The 23,144-nt window shown below is 47.4% G+C and overlaps 2 protein-coding genes and 2 long non-coding RNA genes across 8 annotated transcripts in view; 2 read left to right on the forward strand and 2 right to left on the reverse strand.

Moving 5' to 3' along the window:
• Positions 1 to 331: 331 nt before the first annotated feature.
• LOC310880594 (G-protein coupled receptor 12-like) lies at positions 332 to 6,965 on the reverse strand. Its single transcript, XM_083796685.1, has 3 exons — positions 6,785 to 6,965; positions 5,348 to 5,569; positions 332 to 4,593 (listed from the first exon to the last, which is right to left on the reverse strand). The coding sequence occupies exon 3, from the start codon at positions 4,589 to 4,591 to the stop codon at positions 3,461 to 3,463; it is 1,131 nt and encodes a 376-aa protein (XP_083652811.1). The 5' UTR covers positions 4,592 to 4,593; positions 5,348 to 5,569; positions 6,785 to 6,965; the 3' UTR covers positions 332 to 3,460.
• Positions 6,966 to 6,976: 11 nt separating this feature from the next.
• LOC310880597 lies at positions 6,977 to 12,836 on the forward strand. Its single transcript, XR_014571797.1, has 2 exons — positions 6,977 to 7,480; positions 8,049 to 12,836. It is a non-coding gene; the product is annotated as an uncharacterized lncRNA (long non-coding RNA).
• The window catches only part of LOC310880595 (ubiquitin carboxyl-terminal hydrolase 12-like), a 30,875-nt gene continuing 20,080 nt past the window's right edge, over positions 12,350 to 23,144 (reverse strand). For 4 of the 5 annotated variants that reach the window (XM_083796686.1, XM_083796689.1, XM_083796690.1 and 1 more), the window contains exons 6-9: positions 22,544 to 22,627; positions 21,704 to 21,901; positions 19,700 to 19,778; positions 12,350 to 14,679 (exon numbers count right to left, since the gene is read on the reverse strand). In XM_083796686.1, coding sequence (XP_083652812.1) covers positions 14,578 to 14,679; positions 19,700 to 19,778; positions 21,704 to 21,901; positions 22,544 to 22,627 — 463 coding nt within the window. In that variant the 3' untranslated portion in view covers positions 12,350 to 14,577. Of the gene's footprint in view, positions 14,680 to 18,452; positions 18,885 to 19,699; positions 19,779 to 21,703; positions 21,902 to 22,543; positions 22,628 to 23,144 lie in introns of those variants that run through there. The other variant, XM_083796688.1, reaches the window with a different exon arrangement.
• Positions 14,686 to 18,769, forward strand: LOC310880598. The gene is made up of 2 exons (XR_014571798.1): positions 14,686 to 17,886; positions 17,978 to 18,769. It is a non-coding gene; the product is annotated as an uncharacterized lncRNA (long non-coding RNA).

Here is a 23,144-nt window from a genome sequence, read left to right on the forward strand (position 1 = left end):
TCTATTAGAGGCCAGGGGCAGAGGAAGCAGTGCAGAGCTGTGATATCTCTGTAACCCTTATTTTAGAGAAACCAGCTCTCAAAGATCTATTAATTCCCAAGGGTATGTAATCCCTGACTGCCTGGGTAATTAGATGGCAGAGGACGGCCTTCTGCTGGAAAAGTCTCCGTCCCAGAGGCTTTGCTGAAGGCTTCAAAGGGATGCATGACCCGGGGGTGCCCTTTGCCCAAAACCCACCCAATCTGCCCCAGATTGCTTGAGCCCAGGTCAGGGAAAGTGTAAACCTGTAGTAGCCTGGGTTCAACTGAAATGAAGACACAGACACACACGGTTTGGCACATACCTCGGCCAGGAGCCCAGGTCTTCAAATGTGTTTATTTTAACACCCTCTCCCCCCGTTTTTGGATAACCTCTTGACAAATCACTTTAACAGTTTTATTTACAGTAAGAAAAATAAATTACTCTTACAGATGAATGTATAATATTATACACAATAGAGATACAGTGCAATAACAGCATTGATTTGCTTTCACTCGCTCATAAAGTGCATCGTAGGGGCATGGCCGAACGGTAACTCCACATTTTCCTTTGAGATCAACTCTCCCAGTCAAGTTAAAACAGTTACATCAAGATAATTTGCTGTCCTGATTGCTCTGAAGCGTCCTCGTTGCTGGGAAAGCAGATGTGATGAGAGGGGAAGGAACAGCGAAGGAACAACCTTGGTTTAGACACAATTGACATCGAGCAGATTTTACAAAGGTGACTACTTCTGTCCTCAGCCTCTCCAGTGCTTTATCCTACAGTGTTTTTCGGCTGGTTTTAAGATCCTTTTCCGTATGACAGTCGTTGTACCCCAGACTGATGGCTTGGCAAGTGCAGCTGGAGGGACCTGGCTTTGCTAAGCCATTGCTGGGCTTGGAGCTGGGGACAATCCTCATTCACATCCCCCAAAATTCACATCCCCCAAGTCCAGGGGCAGAGGAGTGGTGGGCCACCCGTTGTGATGTGGGCTGGCTCTGCTGAACATCTCCTTTATCTCTGCAATGCTGCGCGTTGCAAAGTTTTCCAGTGGGAGTGGGGAGGCTCAGGTCTGCGGGTGGCCAGGACAGGGGCAGGGCAGCTCTCAGCAATTTTGCAAAAAGCAATGGGACTTTTAACAGAAATGGTGCAGATGGTAGAGACAGTGCTGTTAGCAGGAGCACGGCCACCTCGCCCCGAGAAAAGGTCACATGTGATAGAGAGGAGTTGCAAGGGGACACCATGTGCATTGAACAATTACTCCTGACAATCAAAGGTAGCTGCTGATTAGTTGTTAACAAGGAAGCAAACACTTGATGCTGGTCAGTACACATCAATACAAATGATTATCAAGATCATTTTTAGAGACACTCCCCCCCCCCTCCCAGATGTGATGCTTCAACAAGAAAGAGGTACTTCGTCCCCCACCAAGAACAATAATGGTTTCTGGGGCTGTTACACCAGGTTCAATTAAAGCTCCTTTTTTTGAGATGAGCAAATTGTGGCTGTCGTATCAGGACTGAAATCCTTAGGGTCACGCGTGAGGGTCACACATTTCCATGGTTTTATCTGTGCTGATTGTGCCCTGAAACCAGCACCGAAGGGTGCCCACTTCGTTTCCCACCCCACATGCAGCTTTGCAGGCTTGGGAGGGTTGGTGCTGACGGCCAACAGAAGGGGGCCCCAACATCCAGCAAAGCAGCCCGGTGCCCTCATCGATGCCCAACATCTCCACTCAAACCTTTCTCCAGTGAAAGATGTTATATGGGAAAAAAAAAAAAAAAAAAAACGAAAAAAAAAAAACCACTGAAAGGAAGGTGCAGTGAAATGGACAGAGATTTCCACACCCTAGTGTACACCATGTTACCTTAGGCGCCTTCACCTTCCTCCTCACCTCACCCTATTTCTTTTTACCCTATTCTTACCTCCTCTCAACTTACCCTGTTTCCACCAACGAGTGTAGGATATACAAGAAAACACAACTTTGGGCATGCCAAGGTGTGCCCAGAGCTGATGAGCTCATGCTACATCTCACTCAGAAATACAAAACGGGAAATGAATGCTGCCTTCCAGAGCAGCTTGTAGAAAAACACTTCCAAAATGTTCACAATGCCTCAAAAGTGGTTTAAACTAACTCTGCATTGGGTGTTCACACCGAGGAGCTGCAGGGACCTGGCTGCAGTTACAGAAACCAGAAGAGAGGGAATGAGCAGAGAACGGTGTGTACATATATCTATGTTACTCTTTTATATATAACTCTGTATATAAATATATATATATTAACTTTTATATGCATACTGATTCAACATTGTACCTCCTGCCCGTTGCCCAAGGTGTTTAGAAAGGAAATGAGGGGAAAAAAAAAAAAAAGGAAAAAAGAAAAGGAGAGTGGCCACTTCTGAAAGCTGGAAAACAAGTTCAAGCCCCGTCCGTGCTTTGGACGCACTCAGCTGTGTTTTCACGCACTTGGCTTTGTGGGGCTGGACCCGGACAGACACATGGTGCTGTCGGGTGGCTGTGACCCCCCACAGCATGGGAAAAATCCTGTCCTGCCCCAGCGGATCGGCTGGTGCCCGCAGGCAACTCCGTGGTCTCTGCCCGGCCTCCCTATATGGGACCTGAGCAAGCCCGGATCCCTTTTGGGATGCAAACCCCCCCATCCCTATACAAAGCAGAGTGGAAGCCAGCCCGGGGGGGAGCTGGCTGGGCCAAAAATCACTTTTTTTGGGGGGGGGTGGATTCCCTGGGTGCCCCCACTGCCATCAACCCTGCAGCAGCCCAAAATAGAGGCAACCCCCTAAAGTGCCTTTGGCCCCACAAGTCCTTTGCAGACCACATGGAGGCACCGCGCCCTCCCCAGCCCCATCTACCCCCCTCCATCTCCCTGTGCTTCTCCGGGGCTGCCCCTTCCCAGCCAGAGCAGCCCCCCCCCCCCCCCGTTATTGCATAGCAGAGCAACACCTGATTTTGGGGGTCCCCCGCCCCACACACATGGGGCAAGTGCCCCCCCCATGCTCCCAAAGCTGTCCCCCACTCGTGGCCCCAGGGGACGGCAGGACCACCGAGCCCGCTGCCTCCTTACCCGAGACGAGAAAAACGCCATCCATCGTACGGAGATCCTTTTTCTTTCTTTTTTTTTTTTTTGGTGTTTTGTGTTTTTAAATAAAAAATAAAATGTGTACGAAAATAACATTTCTAAAGGAAACCATTATCGTTCTTTTCTCTCTCTTTATCCACTCTCCACCTCCCTCCTTTTTTTTTTAATTTTTTCTCTATTTTTTTTTCCTTCCCCTTTTTTCCTCTTTCCCTTCTGGCCACCTGCCCATGGAGCGAGATGCGCGGGCCGGGGCTGGGGGGCGGGGGGGGCTCCTCCCGGTGGGAACGTGAACGGCGGAGGGGGAAAGGAGGAGGAGGAGGAAGAAGAGGCGAGCGAGGGAGCTCCTCACACGTCGCTAGATGTCCTTGGCCTGGAGGAGAAGGCGGAGGGGATGCAGCCGCAGCAGGCCAGCCAGAGCGACTTCTGGATGTCGGGGTTGCGGAAGGCGTAGATGATGGGGTTGATGAGGGAGTTGCAGGTGGCGGGCAGCGCCAGGGAGTAGGTGTAGACGGCAGGGTAGCTGGAGTCGGCCACCAGCGAGTAGATGGCCAAGGGGATCCAGCACAGGGCGAAGGTGCCGAGGATGAGCGAGAGCGTGGAGAGCCCTTTGCGGGTGGAGGTGGCCTGCGCCGTGGCGATGAACTGGTGCTGCACGGCGATCTGCTGGGCGTGCCGGAAGGCGATCTTGCAGATCTGCAGGTAGAGCTGCAGCATCAGGGCGAAGAGCAGCAGGAAGGCGACGGCCAGCACGGCCGCGTTGTCCTTGGTGACGGGGCGCAGCACGCTGCAGGCGCTGGGCTCCCGCAGGCAGTTCCAGCCCAGCAGCGGCAGCAGCCCCACGCCCAGGCACAGCGCCCACATCAGCAGCACCGTGGCGCAGGTGAAGCCCAGCGTGCGCTCGCTGTGGTAGGTGAGCGCGTTGTACAGCGACAGGTAGCGGTCCACCGTGATGGCCAGCAGGCTGCACACCGAGGCGGAGAAGGCGGCCAGCAGCAGCCCCGCCGCCCCCAGCTCCGCCGCCTCGCTGGGGGGCCGCAGCAGGTAGCGCACGGCGAAGTTGCCCACCAGCCCCAGCCCGGCCAGCAGGTCGGCCAGCGCCAGGCTGCCGATCAGCACGAAGGTGGGAGCCCGCAGGCTGGGCGTGTAGAACAGCACCGCCAGCACCAGCGCGTTCTCCGCCGCCACCGCCGTGCCCGTGGCGCACAGCGCGATGTCCCAGGGGCTCACCGGGCCCCCCACGCCGCCCCCGGCCGGGGACCCCCCTCCTCCTCCTCCTCCTCCGCCGCCGTCTCCGTCGCCTCCTCCTCCGCCGCCTCCCGGGGTCGCCGTGCCCGGGCCCCCCCCCGCAGCCGCCGCCGCCGCCGCCGCCGAGGGCCAGGCGCTGGGCACCGAGGCTGTGCCGAGCCCCGGGAGCCGCTGCTGCTGCTGCTGCGGGGGCTGCCACGGCCCCCCCAGGGCGCCGGGGCCGTGCAGCATCGCTGGGGAGAGAGGGACAGGTCGGCGGTCAGGGCGGGGGGCACACGGACCGGCTCCGGTGGAGCCCCCCGCAGCGGAGCCCGGCACCCGGCAGCCTCCCGCAGCCACCCCGGGGGGGCACCGGGCTTCTTCTCGCCCCCCCCCGCAGTCCCCTGCTCCGCATCCCATGCCCACTCCCTCCTCTGCCCCCCCCTTCCCGTCCCCGTCCCCGTCCCCGTCCCTGTCCCCGTCCCCGTCCCCGTCCCCATCCCCGTCTCCATCCCATCCCCTTCCCCGTTCCCCCCCCCGAGCCCCGCTGCGGGGTGCCTGGGGGGGGTGGGGAGCAGCACCCCGCCTCTCCCTCGCCAGGGCATGGCCACCTTTTTGTCACCCGTTTTTAGCGCAAAGCCCCCCATCCCCCACCCTTTTCTTTCCTCTTTTTTTTTTTTTTTTTTTTGGCGAGTAAAAGCCGCTGCTATTAATAGGCCAGCCCTCGCATGGATGCGGCGCCGCTGATGAAAGGAGAAGGCAGCGGCTGGGGACAGCCTGCGTTAACTTTCTCCTTCCCTCCTGCCTTCCCCTTCCTCGCAAGATGCCGCCGCAGAGCGTTCCCCTCCCCGGCTCCTGCAGCACCCACCACCGGCTCCTGCCCTGCTCGGTGCCCACTGTGCCCCTGCGGAGCCCCCCTGGCCCTGGGGGGCTCTGCCCGCTGCCAGCCCCCCACCAGCATCGCCCCTTCCCTTCCCATCGCAGCCCAGCCCGGGGTTGTCGTCTTACCTGGCTCTAAGGCTGGAGGATCAGCTCGCTTGCCCCCGTTTTTATTTTTCCCCCTCCCGCTCCTTCCAGCCCTTGGTGTTGAGCCTCATTCCTCGGCGAGCATCGCTAATAACGTTGGTAGATAGCTGGCATCGCCTCGCACTTAATATTCCTGCCCCATTGGATCTGCTGATAAATCTCAACTCTGACGTCAAAGTCTTCACTTGCATTCATGATCCAAGCCTGTGAATCAGAGCGGCTGTGAGCAGAATAACAACGAGGCTGGCTCCCCGCTCCGCCGCCACGCGCGCGCTCGCCGGCACGAGGGGCCGCGCACACGCGCACGCACGCCCCTCCCGCGTGCCCGACGCAGCTCCCCAAGGTCGAGGCCCGACGCAGAGGCCCGCAGGGGTCACAGCCCCCAGGGGAGGCCAGGCCACGTTGGCTTTTTCCCACCCGGTGCCCAGGGACGTGGGGATGCCGAGGGGGGAGCGAGGCGGCGTGCCGCAGCTGCTCCCCTTGGGAGCAAAGCAGCCTGGCGAAACGCAGACCCCAAAGGCACGGTTATTTTCCAATGGCTCTGTCGTTCCCAAAGGGAGCTGCGTCTTTGGGGTGGGGACGCTGGGCTCTCTCTGATACCACTTCTCCCCCTCTCGTGCTGGTTTCATAACTTCACGCTCTCGCCCCCCCTCTCTCGCGGGCTGGAGCTACGCGGTGCAGCGAGCGCGGTGCCGCCACGGGCGTGCAGCTGCTGATGTGCAGTGACATTGTGACACTCTGGTGGGGAGTGGTGGCTTTGGCTGCCTCCAGCCACTGCTGGCTCCCCCCAGTGGGCTCCCCGTCAGGCTGAGACCACACAAGGGGAAACTGGGGAGGCTCCTGGGGGTCCCAAGCGGCCTCTGCTCTGAGCAGCGGTCCCCTCGCCCACCCCAAGCGCACCTGAACAGGGCTCAGCTCGCCCCAAATCCTGCGGTGCTTGGCTGGGACCTCCCCGTTCCTCCAGCTCCTCCAGCAGAGCTCCACTCAGGCAGCTGGGTGCCAGCCCCACAACATCCCACAGCAGTCCCAAACCACCCTAAATCCTCCTGGGGGGCACATCACACCCACAGCCCTACCTGGGGACACATTCTGGCTTAGGGGTTGTGCTTTTTCCATTAAAAACAGTGGCTGGCATCAAGCAAGAGACAAACCCGTGAGCTAAACCACCCAATTTCTACCCTCCTCCATCTGTAGAGGATGATAACTGCGGTGCCAGTGACCGGCATTTTCACTGGCACCCCCAGGGACATGACCAAAGCACCCCAAAAAGGGGACACGACCACACTGCTGCATGCACAGGGACAGGAGCCCACTGCCAGCACATGGGGACATGGCCCCCACACTGTGTGTATGGGGACAGGCCACATCTGTGTGGTGCATTTTTCTAGAAAAAATGGCTTTTGCTTAATTTCCCCCCACCTCTCATGGTGTGTCGGGTGCTATGCCCGGCCACCCCGTCAGTGACTGCTTCACCTTGGCCGCGATCTGCCCAGCTGTAGGAAACTCTGCAAGCCTGCAGGGGAGAAAAATTATAAAAATATTAGGGTAAATATTCGTAATAATGACCAATTAACACCAACCCAACTAACCCTACGTGGCACAGTAGATGGGATGGGATGGGATGGGATGGGATGGGATGGGATGGGATGGGATGGGATGGGATGGGATGGCAGTGGGGGGCTGCCCCTTCCATCCACCTTTCCGCCACTTCCCTTCATTGTTTTGTTTTTATTTTTTATTTTTTTCCCTCTCAACAAAGGTCAGCTCTCTTGTTGGAGCCAAAGTCACGATCCTGGCCCCTGCTCGCGGCGTAGCTGTGTTTGATGAGTCACTTGGTTCACAGGAACAGGCTGGGGTTGCTATAGAGACGGCGCGGCGGGGCGAGGATCCCTTCGTTACCCTAATCACTTCGTGTGACGGAGAAAACCCAGCCACGAGCGATTCCAGGCCGAGCTCCCCTCGCACGTAACTCTTTTGCAGTTTCACACCCTGAGCCCTCTCCCTGCAGCGCCTCATGGCACGGGTTTCGGGCAGGAGCATCCCTTCCCTATCCCAAATCCCGCTGAAACGAGGTGCAAGCATGGTGCCGGCAGAGCTGAGCCTGCAGCGCTCAAGGTATTGCAGAGAGTTCATTTTTGGGTGCTTTTTATTATTTTGGGGTTTTAATTTCTTGATGAGGATGTGTCCCCTTAACCCAGCCCAGCGCAGCTCCCGTGGGCTGCTCCATTGCAGCTGCTCCCAGAGCCCGACCCTCGCTCCTTTGGGATGGGATCGGGTCCCCGTCTGCCTCACGGGGGTCTGTCCCAGGTCCTGTCTTGCAGGGTGCCCCCACCCCTGCCTCGCTGGGTCCCTGCACCCCAAGCCCCATGACCCCAGAGGGGACAGCCAGGTCCTCGTCTTCTGCCCTGTGGGGAGTGGGAGATGCAACCAAACCATCGCTGAACCCCGGTGGTTAAACCCGGTCCCAAATCCCTGAGGCCAGGACCACCTGTGACCAGGTGGCCATTTCAGCAAAACAAAAAAAAAATCCCCATCAGGGCTTTCTCCATCAATTTATTTTTTTATTATTTTTTTGCGACGCACCATAGGCAAATGGCTTCCTAAAACAGCCAAGCCCGGCGGCGTCTCCCAGAGGTGCAGCCAAGCGAACCGGGGGCTATTTTTATCTGCTCATTTTTTTCAGAAAACAAAACACAGCCCAGGAAAAAGCACCCCCAATGATCCATGAGAAATAAACCCAGCCCCGTCCTGAGGAGCATCCCTGCGTGCTTGTGGGCACCGAGCCAGGGGACAGGAGCGCTTGCTCACCACAAGCTGAAAGAAATTCAGGGGGTTTCACCCCAAGGCTCATGGACTGTTGGGACTGCCTGCCTGGTTAACTGGAAATAGGGCGGTGAATGTGCTGACTGGGGACAGATGCCACTTGCTGGGAGGATGCTGAGCAGGTGAGGCAGCCCTGCTGAGCTCGGTGGCAATCCTTTCATCCTTCAGACCTCTCCAGGTGGCTTTTTGGAGACCCCAGAGCTCTGTGCAGATGCACTGCCCCCAGTCCGCAGCCTCGGACCTCGGTGGAGGAAGGAGAGGAGGGTCTGCATGGCAGGAGAGTGGCTGCTCGGTGCTGCAAGGCAGCGGAAATCCCAGCGGCTTGCACAAGCCGGGCTCCCTCCCTGCTCCACCAGCCCGGCGTGTTATTTTTTTCAGGGCTGGGATATAATTAGCACCCGTTCTCCAGGAGCTGCCACTCACCGTCACGCCACGTTTTCTTTTCTTAGGAATATGACTAACTTGCAAGCGATTAAACACGCTCAGGGAAAGAGAGGAGGGGGAAGTGAATTATTTTATTTTTTTCTCCTTTGGAAGAAAAATAATGATTAAAAAAAAACATCTTCAGGAGGCTTTTTGCAGTTGCAGAGAGCAGAATAAACTCGAGGAGCGATGTGTGGCCAGGCACGAGGTGGCCGTGGGTCCTCCCAGCGAGGATGCTTGCGGCCATGGAGGACACCTTCCTGCCCGCTTCTTCCCTTCCCCTTCTCTGGGGGACAACCACCGCTGGCACAGAGGATGCTCTCATTTGCAGCCCCCCTCCCGGCTGAGCCCTTACAACACAGCAGGTTTCTTGGATCTCATCTCCTCGCCAGCGCTGCTTCGAGGAAGGACATGTCCCCCGGGACCGCAGGCGGCATCGCTCTAATTACCACCGAGCTGCGGCCTCCGGAGAGCCCGAAACTGGATCCCGCTGCTTCAGATGGGTTATTTCGGAGAGGTTTGGTGCTTTGTTGGAAAGTATTTTTAGTTTGGAAAGAAGGAGATAATGTGGTTTCCAGCCCGCATGGGAGTTCTGCCGTCCCTGAGCCACTGCTGTTTAACCTGCTGGCAGCACTTGGCTCAGACAGCTGGGAAGGAGCGCCCAGAAACTTGTTTTCCCAAATTCATTAATGGGCCTCTTCCCACCGGGGGGCAAATGGGAAACGCCAGCAAGAGCAGAGCTCAGCTTTCTGCTGGGTCTTGGGCTCAAAAAATCGAGACACCCCCAAAATTCACAATTAGTTCTGTACTCGCTCTAGTTCCATCCATCAGAAACCAGGCAAATAAGGGCAAAATCTCCATTTGGCTCTTTACTTAAATAGGGATGTCAACGAAAATATTTCTGCTTTGCACTAACCCATGCACTGATGCTCACCCCCCCACCACCCCCCATCCCCAGCTTTTGGGGGACACCCAGGGACCCGGCACAGCCAGCAGGGGACTCAACCAGGCGGCCCCTCTCCGAACTGAACCAGTTGCAAAGAGGTTTGAAGGAATAAACTGGATTTTTTCCAAACTCATGCTCTTTTGCTTGCAGAAATATTGTGACTCAAAATCTGAAAATGAACAGTTTAACATAAAAAAAAAAAAAAAAGAAAAAAAAAAGAAAAGGGGGGGGTGGAAGCGTTGCCAGGAATAACACATCCCTCTCCACCACCGCATCCTCGCGTGGTTCGCCAGGAGGTGCTGAGGGTTTGCTGGCGCGAGAGTGGAAGCCGAGGGACCTGGAGGAGCTCTGCAATGGGGCGGGTGTTCTGGTAATGGTGCATTTCACCCGGAGGTTTTACCTCCGAGATCCCAACCCTCTGCTCCTAACTGTTGATGGGCACGGGTGTCCCTGCACAGTGGGGCTTCCCTGCCCTTCCCTGCCCTGCCCGTCTCTTCCCATTTTTCCATGTGGAAGGAGGAAATTCAGGCAAAACAGAGTGTGAGGACATGGTCCCTGCTCTCCACTGGCTTGTTGCCTTGTTGCAGTACAGGCAGGCTGCTTTCGTGCTGAAGGAAACAAATGCACTAATAGAGTGCTAATTAGGACACTTAATTACAGGCAAAGTTATTCAGCTCCTACTGAAACCTGCCTGCTATTCGCTTTTGTGCCTGGAGAGATGAAATCCAGCCATTTGTTTCCATTGCTGGCCGAGGGCTGCTGGTGGGGAGCAGCCTGAGGCCTGCCCCGGCTGCAGGCTTGAGCCCCTCTTCCTCGTCCTCATCCCCGATAACCCCAGGCCCTACAGCCCTGGCAGCCACCACAACACCCCGCCAGGACCCTCTGAGTTTCTCAGACAAATGGCAGCGCAATTTGTGCCCACGCTTTGCTGGATCCGGGTGTTGCAGACGATTCCCAGCGTTGTGGCACCGAAAGCATTTTGCCCTCGGTTAATTTGAGCCAACGTATCCGGAGTAATACCTTTGGGGATCTGATATTTTGGGGCCCTCATAGTTCTTTATTAGCCTGGCCTTCAGGTCCGGCTCCTCCTCTCGGGGTTCCTGAGCTACCTCTGTCCCCGGCCCTCTGCTTCCCTCAGCACGGCGGCTTGTGGGGATCAACCAGGCCGCAGGGGGCCCCCGAAGCCCCCAGAAGCTGTTGACACCCGAGGCAGGACCCTCCGTAGCCTCCCTTCTGGAGGCCAAGAGGTTTCAAAGCAGCTTCTCCATCCGACAGAGCCTCTGATGGCAGCAGCGAGCTCCCTAAACCCTTCGCTTTCCTCCCTGTCCCCTCCGACCACAGGCTGACAAAAAGCTGGTTGAAACAAACAGCCGGGAGGCAGAAAGGATGAAACCATCTTCCTTTGCAAAGCGTTGCTTCAGAAGGAAAATACGAGATGGCCTGCGTGTTATCCCACCCAATCCTGCTTCATTTTTAACCTTTTGTACTCTGGATTATCACCTATGGGCATCTAATCCCAGTTGGCTGCTGCTTTCGGGCTGAGCACAGCAGGCTGGCTGGGGAGGGGGTATGCACGCAGAGCAGCCTGAAGGTTAATTAATGCAACGACAGCAGGGCTTTACATGCTGCAAATTAATTGTGTTTCAGGGGACCGCTTCCTTTTGATGAACGCTGAGGACTACAATGGGAAGGTTTTATTTGTCTCAGGGGCCTGTGTTAGTCTATTTTCTTTCTTGCACCAATCACATGCGATTTGTTTTAAATGTATCCTAAACTGAGCTGGCACGGTGACTTTAAAAACTCCTGCTGGTAACTGGAGCACGCTGAGCACAAACACCAGCCCACAAACAAGGTGAGGGGCATGGGGTCGGCTTCACCCCCACCCCAGCACGATGCTCTGGAGGAAGCCCTGAGGGTCAGTACAGATGCAACCACCCATTGGGGAAAAGCGAGACAAAAGCAGCGCCCAAATCCTAGTATCAATCCTGCCTTGGTGCTCAGAGCTAAACGCACCTTGCTAGCAGATCTGCTGAGTGTGGTTGGTCAGCCTCTAGGCTAATTCTGGGAAATGCTCCTAAAGTCACTCGAAGTCAAGGTCATGTACCCCAGAGTAAAAATTAGCTCTATTTATTTATTACTAACGCGTGGCCCAGCAGGACACGGACCAGACAGTATTTGAATTTAAAACGTGCTTTTACAGAGCAGCTGTCACTTTGGAACCTCATTTGCTTCTACTGCATTCTGACTTAGTCCCGTGAATTCCTGCACACAGGAGCAGCCCTGAATCGAGTTTTTCCTGTGCAGAAGCGGATGACACAGAAACAGACCTGTCCCACGATGAACCTGAAAGGCTCCAAGCATATAGTACTATTTTTGCCTTTCAAATGTCTCTGTTCCAGATCAGTCAGATAACATGTGCAACAAAGTCTTACGGAGTCCGACAGCAAGGGGTAAAGGAGGGAGAATGGAAAGAAATCAGAGGGAAAAGTGACGATGGAGCTCCTGCAGGGGCTGCGGAACAGATTAGGGAATAGCAGCGATGGGGTTGGTGTCAGGAGAAAAGGCTCTGGGTAGAGGCTCCTTCATTTACCAGCACACTGCCTGTAATCTACAATGAATTATTCAGTTCTCTTTAGTTTAAGCTGCTCCCTCACAGGTTATATGCACGAAAATACAGTGGTCAGGATCAACTCAGCCAGCCAACACAGAGAAGCTAAGGAGAGAGTGACTAAGCAATTACCTTTGCTTCTGCCTTGGATTGCAATTAAAGGAAAAACACTTGTGCCATGTGTGTTTGATCATACGTGACCTTTATTGGAGACAGGTGGGGTCATTTATTATACAGAAGTAACATCACACCATTCTCTTCCAACTTAATACCTTTTAGTTTCCTTATAAATCTGTAGCAAAAGTGCACTTTTAACAGTTTTTAATCTATAGTATATATCTTTCAATATTCTCTCTCAATCAGATATTTGTAAAAATGTATCACCAGATACACAAAATACATGTCTAGTGTACTACATTAATTTTTGTATTTACTGTTTAGATTATTTTTTTAACTCAGTGCTCTTTTTATTTTTTGCAAGACTTTCTGATGACCGGCTTCTGCTAGCGCCACCAGGAGAGGACTCACGGCTTGTAATGGGAACAAGGGGAGAAGACTCGTAGCCAGGAACAGTTTTCACACAACAGGAACAAGATGACAAGGATGCTTGCTGTTATTCAATGTCTCTTAAAATGACAGTACTCTGTATAATAAAAAATAATTTAAAAATGTCCATACTTTTTATTTTCTGGAGAAGGAGATGTGCGAAGAGTACTAAGTACTGTACTAAGCTGGAATCCAACGGCAATGACTGATTCGCATTTTGAAGAGAAGTTAATTGCTAACATTATGCTTCTGGTCATGGTAAGGAGAAACAAATACGTACAGCCACCACAAGAAAATGTTTGCGAAATGCTGTTTTCCTGAGGACAATATTTTGGTAAAATCTCTTCTATCCTGTACAAGCCATGGAATTGCATAAGTTAAACGTCCTCAGGAACAACAACCACTGGTATACACCATGAACGGCCATACTGGAAACAGACACAAAGAGGACAGCTCTGGTGTTATCTAACAAGATGAAGGAAGGAAAATATTAATTTCCACTGGTAGTTTAGAGCCAGCTGCGACAAGCTTTGGCACAGTAACAGGACTTTTCAAAAAGAAAATTACATATGATTTTCAGAGATTTCTTACAAACTCCCATAGTCTTTTCTTTCTAGTTATCCTTGAGATTATAATATATACACACGTAACGGATAATTACTTAATTTCAGTCTTCAAAAGACTAACAATTTCCCCTGTTAAGCAAGGCCTATAGAGGTAAAACAATCAGAAGCATTTTTAAGGGGGTTATGATTCCCAGATTGGTGCAAATGTTACCAACAGACGATGAGGAACACATAGCAAGGCCATGTCTGGGCTGGTTGGCTGGTTTTCCTTCTTACATGATCATTATTGTGAAGAACAACTGGATTAGTTTGGTAAATAATGCTTCCCTTGGTTAAGCCTTCACAATTAGTGCTGTTTCTGTGTATTAGCATAGATTCAAAATGCTAGTTGCATCAGTTTACTACGTATTAAATGAAATGTTGAACAGATCCTGTTTCAGAAAGAGGGCACTTTTGGTTTATGCAATAGCTCCAAGAAATGCTGTAACTTTAAACTTTCTACAGCAACTGGTTGCCAGACATTCTTCAACACATAGCTACTTTTTTGCTCCCCTTAGATGTGCAGCAATGAGGCTTTGAGTTAGAACTTCTGCTTCAAAGCAAAAACGAACATTAGGCTGAGTGTGGATAGCCCTATACCTTCTGAAGAAGAAACAGAACAGTAAAACTAAAAATGCAGAAAGAAGCAGTGCTGTTAGTGTTATCTAAAACCAAGGTAATGCATAATGGGGAATTTACAATGCTGCAGTCAGAGGTTTTTTTGTCTGTTTTTAAAAAAAATTACAGACTTGACATTTCCAATATGTCTTAGCTTTGTGCTGCTTCTCAAGTCTGAGTCACCAAAAATATCCAGCAACCAGCTGCTGTTCATATCCTAAAATATGCCTTCAGCTGACACTGAATATTGAAATCATTCTGCTAAAATACAGAAAAACGACGATAGAAACCAAGGTATAGCCTCAGGCCAACATTAAATGGTAAAAATTCTACAATGCTACTTTTAAAACTCTTCTTCAGTTCATGAACAAATAAGCAGCCAGGTTTCAAGTAGAGGTAACGCAGATTTTGGAAGATAGCACGTTAAAAAAGCCCAGAAAGAAAACTGGAGCAAAAGCTCTTCTTGTTACGGCAGTCAGCACTAATCCTCCAAGAAATGGCAGAGAGAAACCTTTATTCGCCCTGCTGGATCTGTCCTGGTCCTACAGCAACAACGAGTAACTGCTTCTGCTGTCACAAATATGTTCCACTTGGACATATCTTGATCCCTTTTTCTTTTATTTATACATACATATCTTTTGTCTTAGTCTCTTGACTGGTAGAAGAGGATATATCCAGATTCTGAGTTTTTGGAAATGTCTGATGTTAACCCATAGAACTCTTCAATGGCCTGGGCATCGATTTTCTGAAAATTAACAGGCAGAAATTAGTCTCAGTCAAACACTGCTTTAAGAATCCTTTTCACAAACAAACTGTTATTTTCCAGCTCTCAGGGGTGATGCTGGAAAGCCACACAGTGTTAGTACAATGATACTTAAATATCATTGAAAACAACAAAATACACCAAAATATTTTCTCCACTTATTAACTTATTCACTACTGCAAATAAGTGAACCAACATAAAATAATTCCTCTCTGAAGTGGTGCACTCTTAAGCTGGATTGTAAAAGGGGGGAATTAACAAAATCATTCTTAAAATGTTACACAACATTTTTATTTGCCTTTTCATTCAGATTGGAGTTACCTTTCCTGACCATAGGTCTGTAATGTAAATGAAAAAAAGCAGTCAATGATTTGCAAAGAAAGATTTTGTATAGTTGGGAGTACATAAGGCCCTCCTTGTGCAGATTTAACATTTCACGTTCTTGTGACCCTCTTACATACAGAAGTCCTGCAAGCGCCACTGGTTAACTATACCATGAAATCTGTGGATCACACCCGACTGTAATCCTCTGGTCTTATGAGAGCTTTTCTTCCTTCAGATTTCCTGGTACAAAGCCTGCTGGAATGTTATCATAAGATTCGTGCTTTAAGAGAAATAACTTATTTGCCATATTAATAGAATTAAATGGCTTGCTTATACTTAGAGTTGTGAAATACTTTAAATGTCTGGAGGGCATTTTAAAGGGCTTTTAAAGATGCAAGTTCTACCATCCTGATTCAGCTCCTGAGAACGACTGGCTTCACATCACTGACTTGGATCCTGCAGTCAGTGGAGAACAAGTGCAGAGATTGAAGTGCTGAAACAAAACACCCCCAGTGGCCTGTGCTGCTCAGCACTCCACACTTGTTTTAGTATTTTAAAAGACCTTTAGGACTTTGGATTCAAAGATGAGAGGCTGATGTAGCCTGAACTTGTTGAGGAAGACCAAGGGGAGAGTGGTCTAAAGTAAAAAAAAAAAAAAAAAGCTTTTTTTTTAAATTTTATTTCCCAAGGACTAGAACTGAGGAAGCAAAGAAGCATATAGAATACGAGTCTCTGGGTTGAACATGTCTGCTTTAATCTTGAAAGGGAGAGTAGCAGAGACCAAGCTGTGCTAACATTTTAAGAGAAAGGGACCACGCAATGACTGCATCAAGGAGCCTCCTTGGCTACAGAATCCATTTGGCAGTGTGCTAAATGGTTGCTCACCGAACAGACTTCAGCATCACCAACAAGCACAAAAGCATTGCTTTCTCTAAGTGGCGCTGCCAAACAACCCACAAGCTCAGGCCACCCTTTTCCCAGCCTATTTGAAGCACTGAATGCAAGAAAAACGTCTTAAGTTTCCAGAAGATACAGTGACCGCAAGATCGGGCAGCGGAAAATATTCCCTTGAATAGTCTTGTTAAACATTTACTGTTAAAATCTGGGGAAGGGGGAGAGAGATTAAAACATATTTTGGTTCTCTCTCTCTCCCCTCTCTATTTCTGGACTTCACAGAAGCTGAAATCCTACACTAATGGCATTTGCCTTTTCACACAGTTCACTGAAATAATGTCTACTTCAAATTGTTAGATACATGTTTTAATAGAAAAATAGCAAAAGAACATTTTCTAGTCCTTGTAATATATTTAGCTGACAACTCAAACATTTTATTTTAAGTGCCAACTAGTTTGCCGTGCAATCAAGTCTATTTCCACTACTACTCATTCTGAATGCAATTCAAATGTTTTACATAGATTAATTCATCCTACAGATATTTTTAGTTTTATCACGGCAAAAACAGCTTCCTTTTTAGATTCCACTATCCACAGAAAACAAAGTAGAAATGAAAAAGGATTATATAGACTTTATTCTTCCTATCCTAGCTGTCTGTGTATGTTGTGGACAGCAAAGTTTTACCCGGTTGCAGCTTTAGAGCAACAACTGGTTGATGGTTTCACAACTACTTTTAGGATTCTGTAGCTTCACTTGGCTTTAAGATGTTTTTTTCCTGTCAACTGAGCTTAAATATCTTTTGATCATTTCTGGTTCCCCAAACCGCATCTTCCTTACTCACCATCTACAGCATTCAACTGACTCCTGCAAGTCTGTGAACAGATATTTAAGAGAAGACATGCAATCATTCTTGCCCTGTTCTGGATATGGAGAACTCCAGGAATGGACACTTCTCCCTCTGTTTCAGGTACAGATCACCATGATATATCAGTTAGTTCTCTAATGACGCAGTGCCAAACCCGCCAGAGATCATTTACTCAGGTTTCTCAATTATTTTTCCTTGGCAAAGTATCCCATTTGGACTGACTTACCTCCTGGATTTGATGCAGTTCCTTTTCACATATGCTGTAGTATGTTTGCTTATCATTTATCTCCAATTTAATTGGAAGTTGGCCTCCCAATCAAACCCAAACAGATAAACATGCCTTCACTGCTTATGACATTTAGTGGGTAATAAGAATAAGCTACTTCCTATTGATACTTCAGAGCTATTAATTCATATCACTTATCAAACACACAACAAATCTTTTAAACCGTATTAAAGGGGAAAAAACTTTCTCCTGCATTCTCTTTTAGCTGCAATATTTGTATATGGGTATGAGGACCTTGGCCCCATCTTCTGACGCCTGCTGACTAATACCCATTTGGCTACGTAGCCAGTTCTCACTCAAAATGAGATGTCTCCAAAGCTTAAAAGAAAACTGCTTTCATATTCCGAGAGTCTCTGAAGAGTAGGAGGCTCCTGTGGCGAGCCCTAAATACAGAAACTCCTCCAGAATTCATGTTCTGGGAGATTCCAGGGTTAGGGGCTTCTCTTCTTTTTTGCCACTCAGTTTTTGAGGCCAACCTCTGAAGTGCCATACAGAACAATGTATTTCCTGCAGTGGCACTGTAAGAACAATCACAAGCAGCTTGAAAATAGTACTTGGTTAAGCTCAGAGTAGATAGTTAAATCCCTTTAAGGCAGCAGATGGAGCTGACAAAAGTCGTTTCAGCTTTACTTCGTTTTTTCAGTGAATAGCCTACAGCCCCAGAAAGGAACTAATTCTCAGGAGCTGATGACTAATTGGGGAGAGCAAGAACAGATGAGCAAAACTGCAGCTACTTCTTCCAGAAGCCTGTAGCAACAGCAAAGGAAAGGCAGTCTGCACTACCCTGTTCTTCTTGATCACTGAATCTCCAGAAATCCAGGTGACTTCTGGAAGGCTGAGGAAAGGGAAAGGGTGGTGTTTCGTACGTAGAGGGAGCTGAGAGTTAAGCTTCTCCTTTATCATGTTTTTAGGAGGCAGGAGCAGGACAGTAAGAGCCCTTGAGACAAAACCAGCAAGAATGCCCATGCTACATGCTTCAGAGCAGCCCAAGGAGCAACACTCGATCGGAAAGGGTCAAAGACCTCAGGTGGCTTGTACGTAAAACTCTTGTGCAAGTTTTTGTGCCCTCCGTGGGCAGGAAAAACAAAGCCTCAGTTTCACAGAAAACAACACCTGCAAACAGACAGCTTTTGAGCAGGAAAAGGAATCTTAAAAGTCCCAGATCTGCAGCTGGGGCAGGGGGAGTGCTACAGCACAGGGCCACACTCCTAATCCTATTCAAAACTCTGAAAACTCACAGAACCATGAAAACCACAAAAAGCAGAAGTTTCATCTGAAAGAGCTTTATTTTTACAGCTTTTAAAATGAACTCTTAAAGAAGATGAAATTTAAAAAGCCATGATCTAAGTTAGAAAAGCAACTTTAAAAAAAGCGTATCTATTCAGGAGAGAGGAACTACCTTCTAGCTTGTGACAGCTCCTTGAACTTACTATCCAGTAACAGACAACACGTTTAAAAGCTCTGTTTGGCACAGCTATAAAAGTGCCAACGATATTTGTGGATTATATAAATTCTGATTTAACCTGAAAGTTAGGATACAACATAGATGTGACTCATTCAAAACAAATATGGAATAACAAGATAGTTATTTTACATTACTTTTTAAATGCCAAGTTTATCTCCTAGATGAAAATGACAGTGAATATTTGCATTTAAAAATATTAAATTGAGCATTATTTTCAAAACGAGGTGACATAATTATGTACCACTGCCACGACAGAAGAAAACCCACAAAATACAATAATGTGGGAAAGAACTGTTCATAGCCAGAGAAGTTATTCAAATCACCAGGAAGTCACGCCTGATGCTCAAAGCTGCCTGAAGAATAAAAAAGGGAGAGCTTACTACATCATCATCTCAACACAAACCAGGGTTTTGCTGTACCTGTTTAGACACGTAGCGTCTAACCTTAACCTTGACTGTGAGATCTCAGAAGCAAAAAGTACACTTTTGTCTTCACAAAAAGCAGTTCTACTGTAGTATTTGTTCTACAACTTGATATTTGGTTGATACTATGTGAGATATATGGATGAACATATTTTGGATATTAGATTTAAGGGTATGTTAAAAAATAAGGAAAATTTGCTTGAACTGACTATTTAAACATTATCACCAGTAGCCCAAACACCTCTGTATATCCTCAGGACCTTAGTACAGTCTCCAAAGATTTTTTATTTATTGTACAGACTTTCTATACTTGAATTTGTTGGGGAAAAAATGTTTACACAAAAAAAAATAAGAAGTTCTTAAATGCAGCAATGAAATACAACTATCAGAAAACAAGTTAGCAACAAAAAGGAGCCCAGAAGGTGGTCTAAAATATGAGCATTTCAGATTTTTATCAAGACCACTGCAGTATTTGAGCCTGAACAGCTGTACACCACCCTACATCTTAGCTGTCAACACAGCCATTGCATTGGTTTGCCCTTCTCTGTACATGCATCATCTTTGTAGAAGTGGTTAAGTGATAAAGTTTACTTCTGAAACACCCAGAATTCTTCTGTGCATGGGTTTTGCAGAAATCGTTTCACAGGTGCAAGAGCTAATCCGAGACATAAAAATAAACCCTTCACAAAGCTGGAGTGTGATGCTGCCTACACAGCAGTGTTTTCACTCTGTAAAAGCACACCTACCTCTACAATGTCATCATCAAACAGCAACCAAAAGCCATGGCTCTTCACAATGGTGATATAATGTCCACGATTTGGACCACTGCCAGGGGAAAAAAAGATTGAAGATTTATTACTCCTGTGCCTTCAAAGGCAGGGCTGCTGCTCTCCCACGTGATTCTAGCTATTACTGGCAGAATTAGATTTCCCAGCTTTTAATGTTGTCTAATACTACCTAATAACACTGTTGACATTCTTGGACTTTACTAAATTGCTTGAATTAAAATTTCTATCTTTGCTACCTGCCAAATTCAGTATATTCAAAATACACTATTCCATAAACATTTTAGGTAATCACTCATATATTTCAAAACTGAAATTAAAAGCCAGTCACTTCAATCACTGTTTTGTCACAATCATCACTGAGTATTGTGAACACTGTTAAAAATTTTATTAAGCACTCATCTGAAATACTTAATTTGTACTTTTTTATTTTTTAAATTTAATGTGGTTTAGTCTGTCGCTGACTGCAGATGGGCTTTCTGCAACTGCTGTCCCAGTTTTCCAGTCTGATTCTCTCCCCTGTCCTGAATGTTTACCTTGAAGGGAAGGAACAACAAAATGACTTAAAGAGAGAAGGATCTACAGAGTAAAGGCAGGGACTGTCCTGAAAAGTTGCCAGCTTGGAATAGGAAACTGTATGGGTGGGAAAATACAAACTATCAATTTAACCTCAAATTCTCAGGGAACAATTCAGGGGCACAGTGAAAAAAAAACGTATTTTTTTCCCCCATCTTAACTTTTTGTTTAGGATCTACGTAACACAAGGAGTATTTGGGGCTTTAGCCAAAAGAAAGTAATTCTCTAGTCCTTCCAGAATTACTGATATACTTAAACACTATACCTGTCACAGAATGAAACTTCTGCTTATAATGACTCAATGAAAAATAAAACTATGAAGGCAAAATATTTAAGGCAAATTCTGAAAGCTCAACTATTTAGAAAATGAAGTCTGTCTTAACTCTTTGGTAAGCTTCTAGTGAGAATTAGAACCAGAAAAGTCATCGGCGGGCCCCTAAAAGCCCTATGTAAGGCAACAGGCTTGAGAAAAGAAAGCAAAGCCATTTAGTCCATCTAAATGATGTTTTAACAATATAAAGAAATGGCTGTTGATAAATGCAGCTATAGGTATAGCAAATTAACGCCTACAGAAGATGACATAGGATGAGATCTTAAAATGATAAAAACAGGAATAGTACAATTGTACCACAACAAAAATCACCTAGAATTATATAGTGTTTATACTAAATCTATACAGTATTGACGTGTTGACTACTGTCCTGCTCCTCACAAAGATGTTTCCACCATTTCTGTGTGCTGTAGTACTTATTACTTTAAAACTCGCACTTCTAGAAGGCAATCATATTTATTCACTTCCACAACTGCTTTTTTTTCCTGTGTGCTTATTTTTTTCCTCCTTGCTATTAAAAACAGAATTAAGAAATACAATAGAAATTTCATAAAGTGTAAATTAAAAAAAAAACAGCAGTACATAGCTGATTCCACGTGGTGGCACCAGCTTCTAAAAAAACAAACCTTCAATGGTTTAACCAGAAGCAACACGGGATCTATAAACTACTATTATTTTTAAAAGCCTTTTCCAATATTTGTTCTTATTTCACTTTGGCTTCCCTGGAAAGCCGGTGGGTTTTTGTTTGTTGTTTTGGAAGACTGCTCTTACTCTGCTAAACCTCAAAGAAACAACTCTTCTGATTTGCCAGCATATTTGAGGGCTCATAAACAAGCAAGCCTTAGACTGTGTAGTCTGAAAGCAAAATTTAAAACAGTTAAAGAGTGAAAAAGACCCACAAATCATCTTTTTTTTTTTTTTTAAATATTTCTGGAAAACTAGCTTGGCATGCTCCCATATTGCCAACCAGTGTGCTATTATAAAATGGCATATGGATGACAGACTCGTTTTAAATTTCAAGAGGATGCATTTGAAGTCCAGAAAGCACAAAGACATACCTGCCACAGTGAACAACTACAGCCACAAGGTCATACATTCTGTCAGGATTTGTAGCATCTCCTGAAGTGTTAAAGAGCCGGAGCTCCAAGGGAAAGACTACACGGTAGGAAAGTTTGGTGTATCGATGCAGCTGGTCCATGTATTTGAACCTTTTTAAGTGCAGAGCTAGAATCATGGGCAACTTTTTCACTCTCATTCTGAAACAAAATTGGGTTAAACAAAGAAAAAGGTTTTAGCAGATCACCTAAAAACAAAGCTTTGTCCAAAAATAGTCTTAATACGGAGAAGTCTCTTAAACACGTCTAAAATTTTGATGAAGGGTTTTTTTAAAGGCTGCCTTTCCCGTATGTATTCTGGTGAGAATTGGCATCATTTCCTCTGAAAGATTAACTACACAACTGACATCTGAATGTAGGACAACTGTTTGAGCTGAAAACATCAATTTTTCATCATATCAATGGAAAGAAAGGGATGGAATAAATCTGTCCAGGTGTTCCAGCTGCTACCAAGTACGAGGTGAGAAATAAGATTTTTGCACACAGTATTCATAATGAAAGCAGATGGGTGGCTTTGAGGTGATTAATGCTAACTGGGGAAAACACAAATGTCTGGAAACACCAGATATAAGCTCTTCTGGGAGGAATACAAAATTAATCTCATTTCTCTCAGATAAGGTTGCCACAAAGTTACCTGGTCTCCCCACTTTTCCTTGCTCCTTTCCCCACCAAACACAGATCAAAACAATCCTGCATTTTCTTTTTACTGATTTCACAAGGTGCATTTTCTAACAGCTGCCTGCTTTAAAAGAACATCTATTAGCCTGAGTATTTTAACCTTACCTTTTCTGTGCTTCCTGTTTACTGCGGCACTGCTCACAATAGTATTTATATTCACTGCATAGAGTTTCAGTATTACTAAACCCTCTGTGGAAATGAAAATGAAAGAAAAGTCAGATAGATAGGGATATTCAGTCAGACCACCAGCTAAAAGTTACTGCTAATAATGATGAAAAAAAGCACACACAAGATAAAATTCTTATTCTCATCACTTTTATCTCCCAAACATTTTAGGCCTATTTGTCCCAATCTTGGGCTGTAATATCAATGCTCAGCTAGCAAAATCTGGAAACGATACCACCAGGTACTAACTGCATACTTTCCAGGTAGGAGTCAAACGAGATAGATAGCACGCAGCAACAAGGTAATCATGTTTTCTTTCCAGAGACAGACACTCCATGTGGCAGGCATTAAACGTCAAACTCTGGCCATTAGCCACTGACTAGGGAAAGTGGATTATCTTTCGGCTCCTAGCAATTATACATCCGTTATCAGCTTTTAAAAAGCTAGCTGCTATACACAACTTGTAGTATCCTAGCAGCTGATAAGCCTCGGATTTGGCAGTCAGCTACGTGGACCAAACTTCTATCAGCAACAAGAACAC

Source organism: Anser anser (genome assembly GCF_964211835.1).
Source record: "Anser anser genome assembly, chromosome: 13".
NCBI lineage: Eukaryota > Metazoa > Chordata > Aves > Anseriformes > Anatidae > Anser > Anser anser.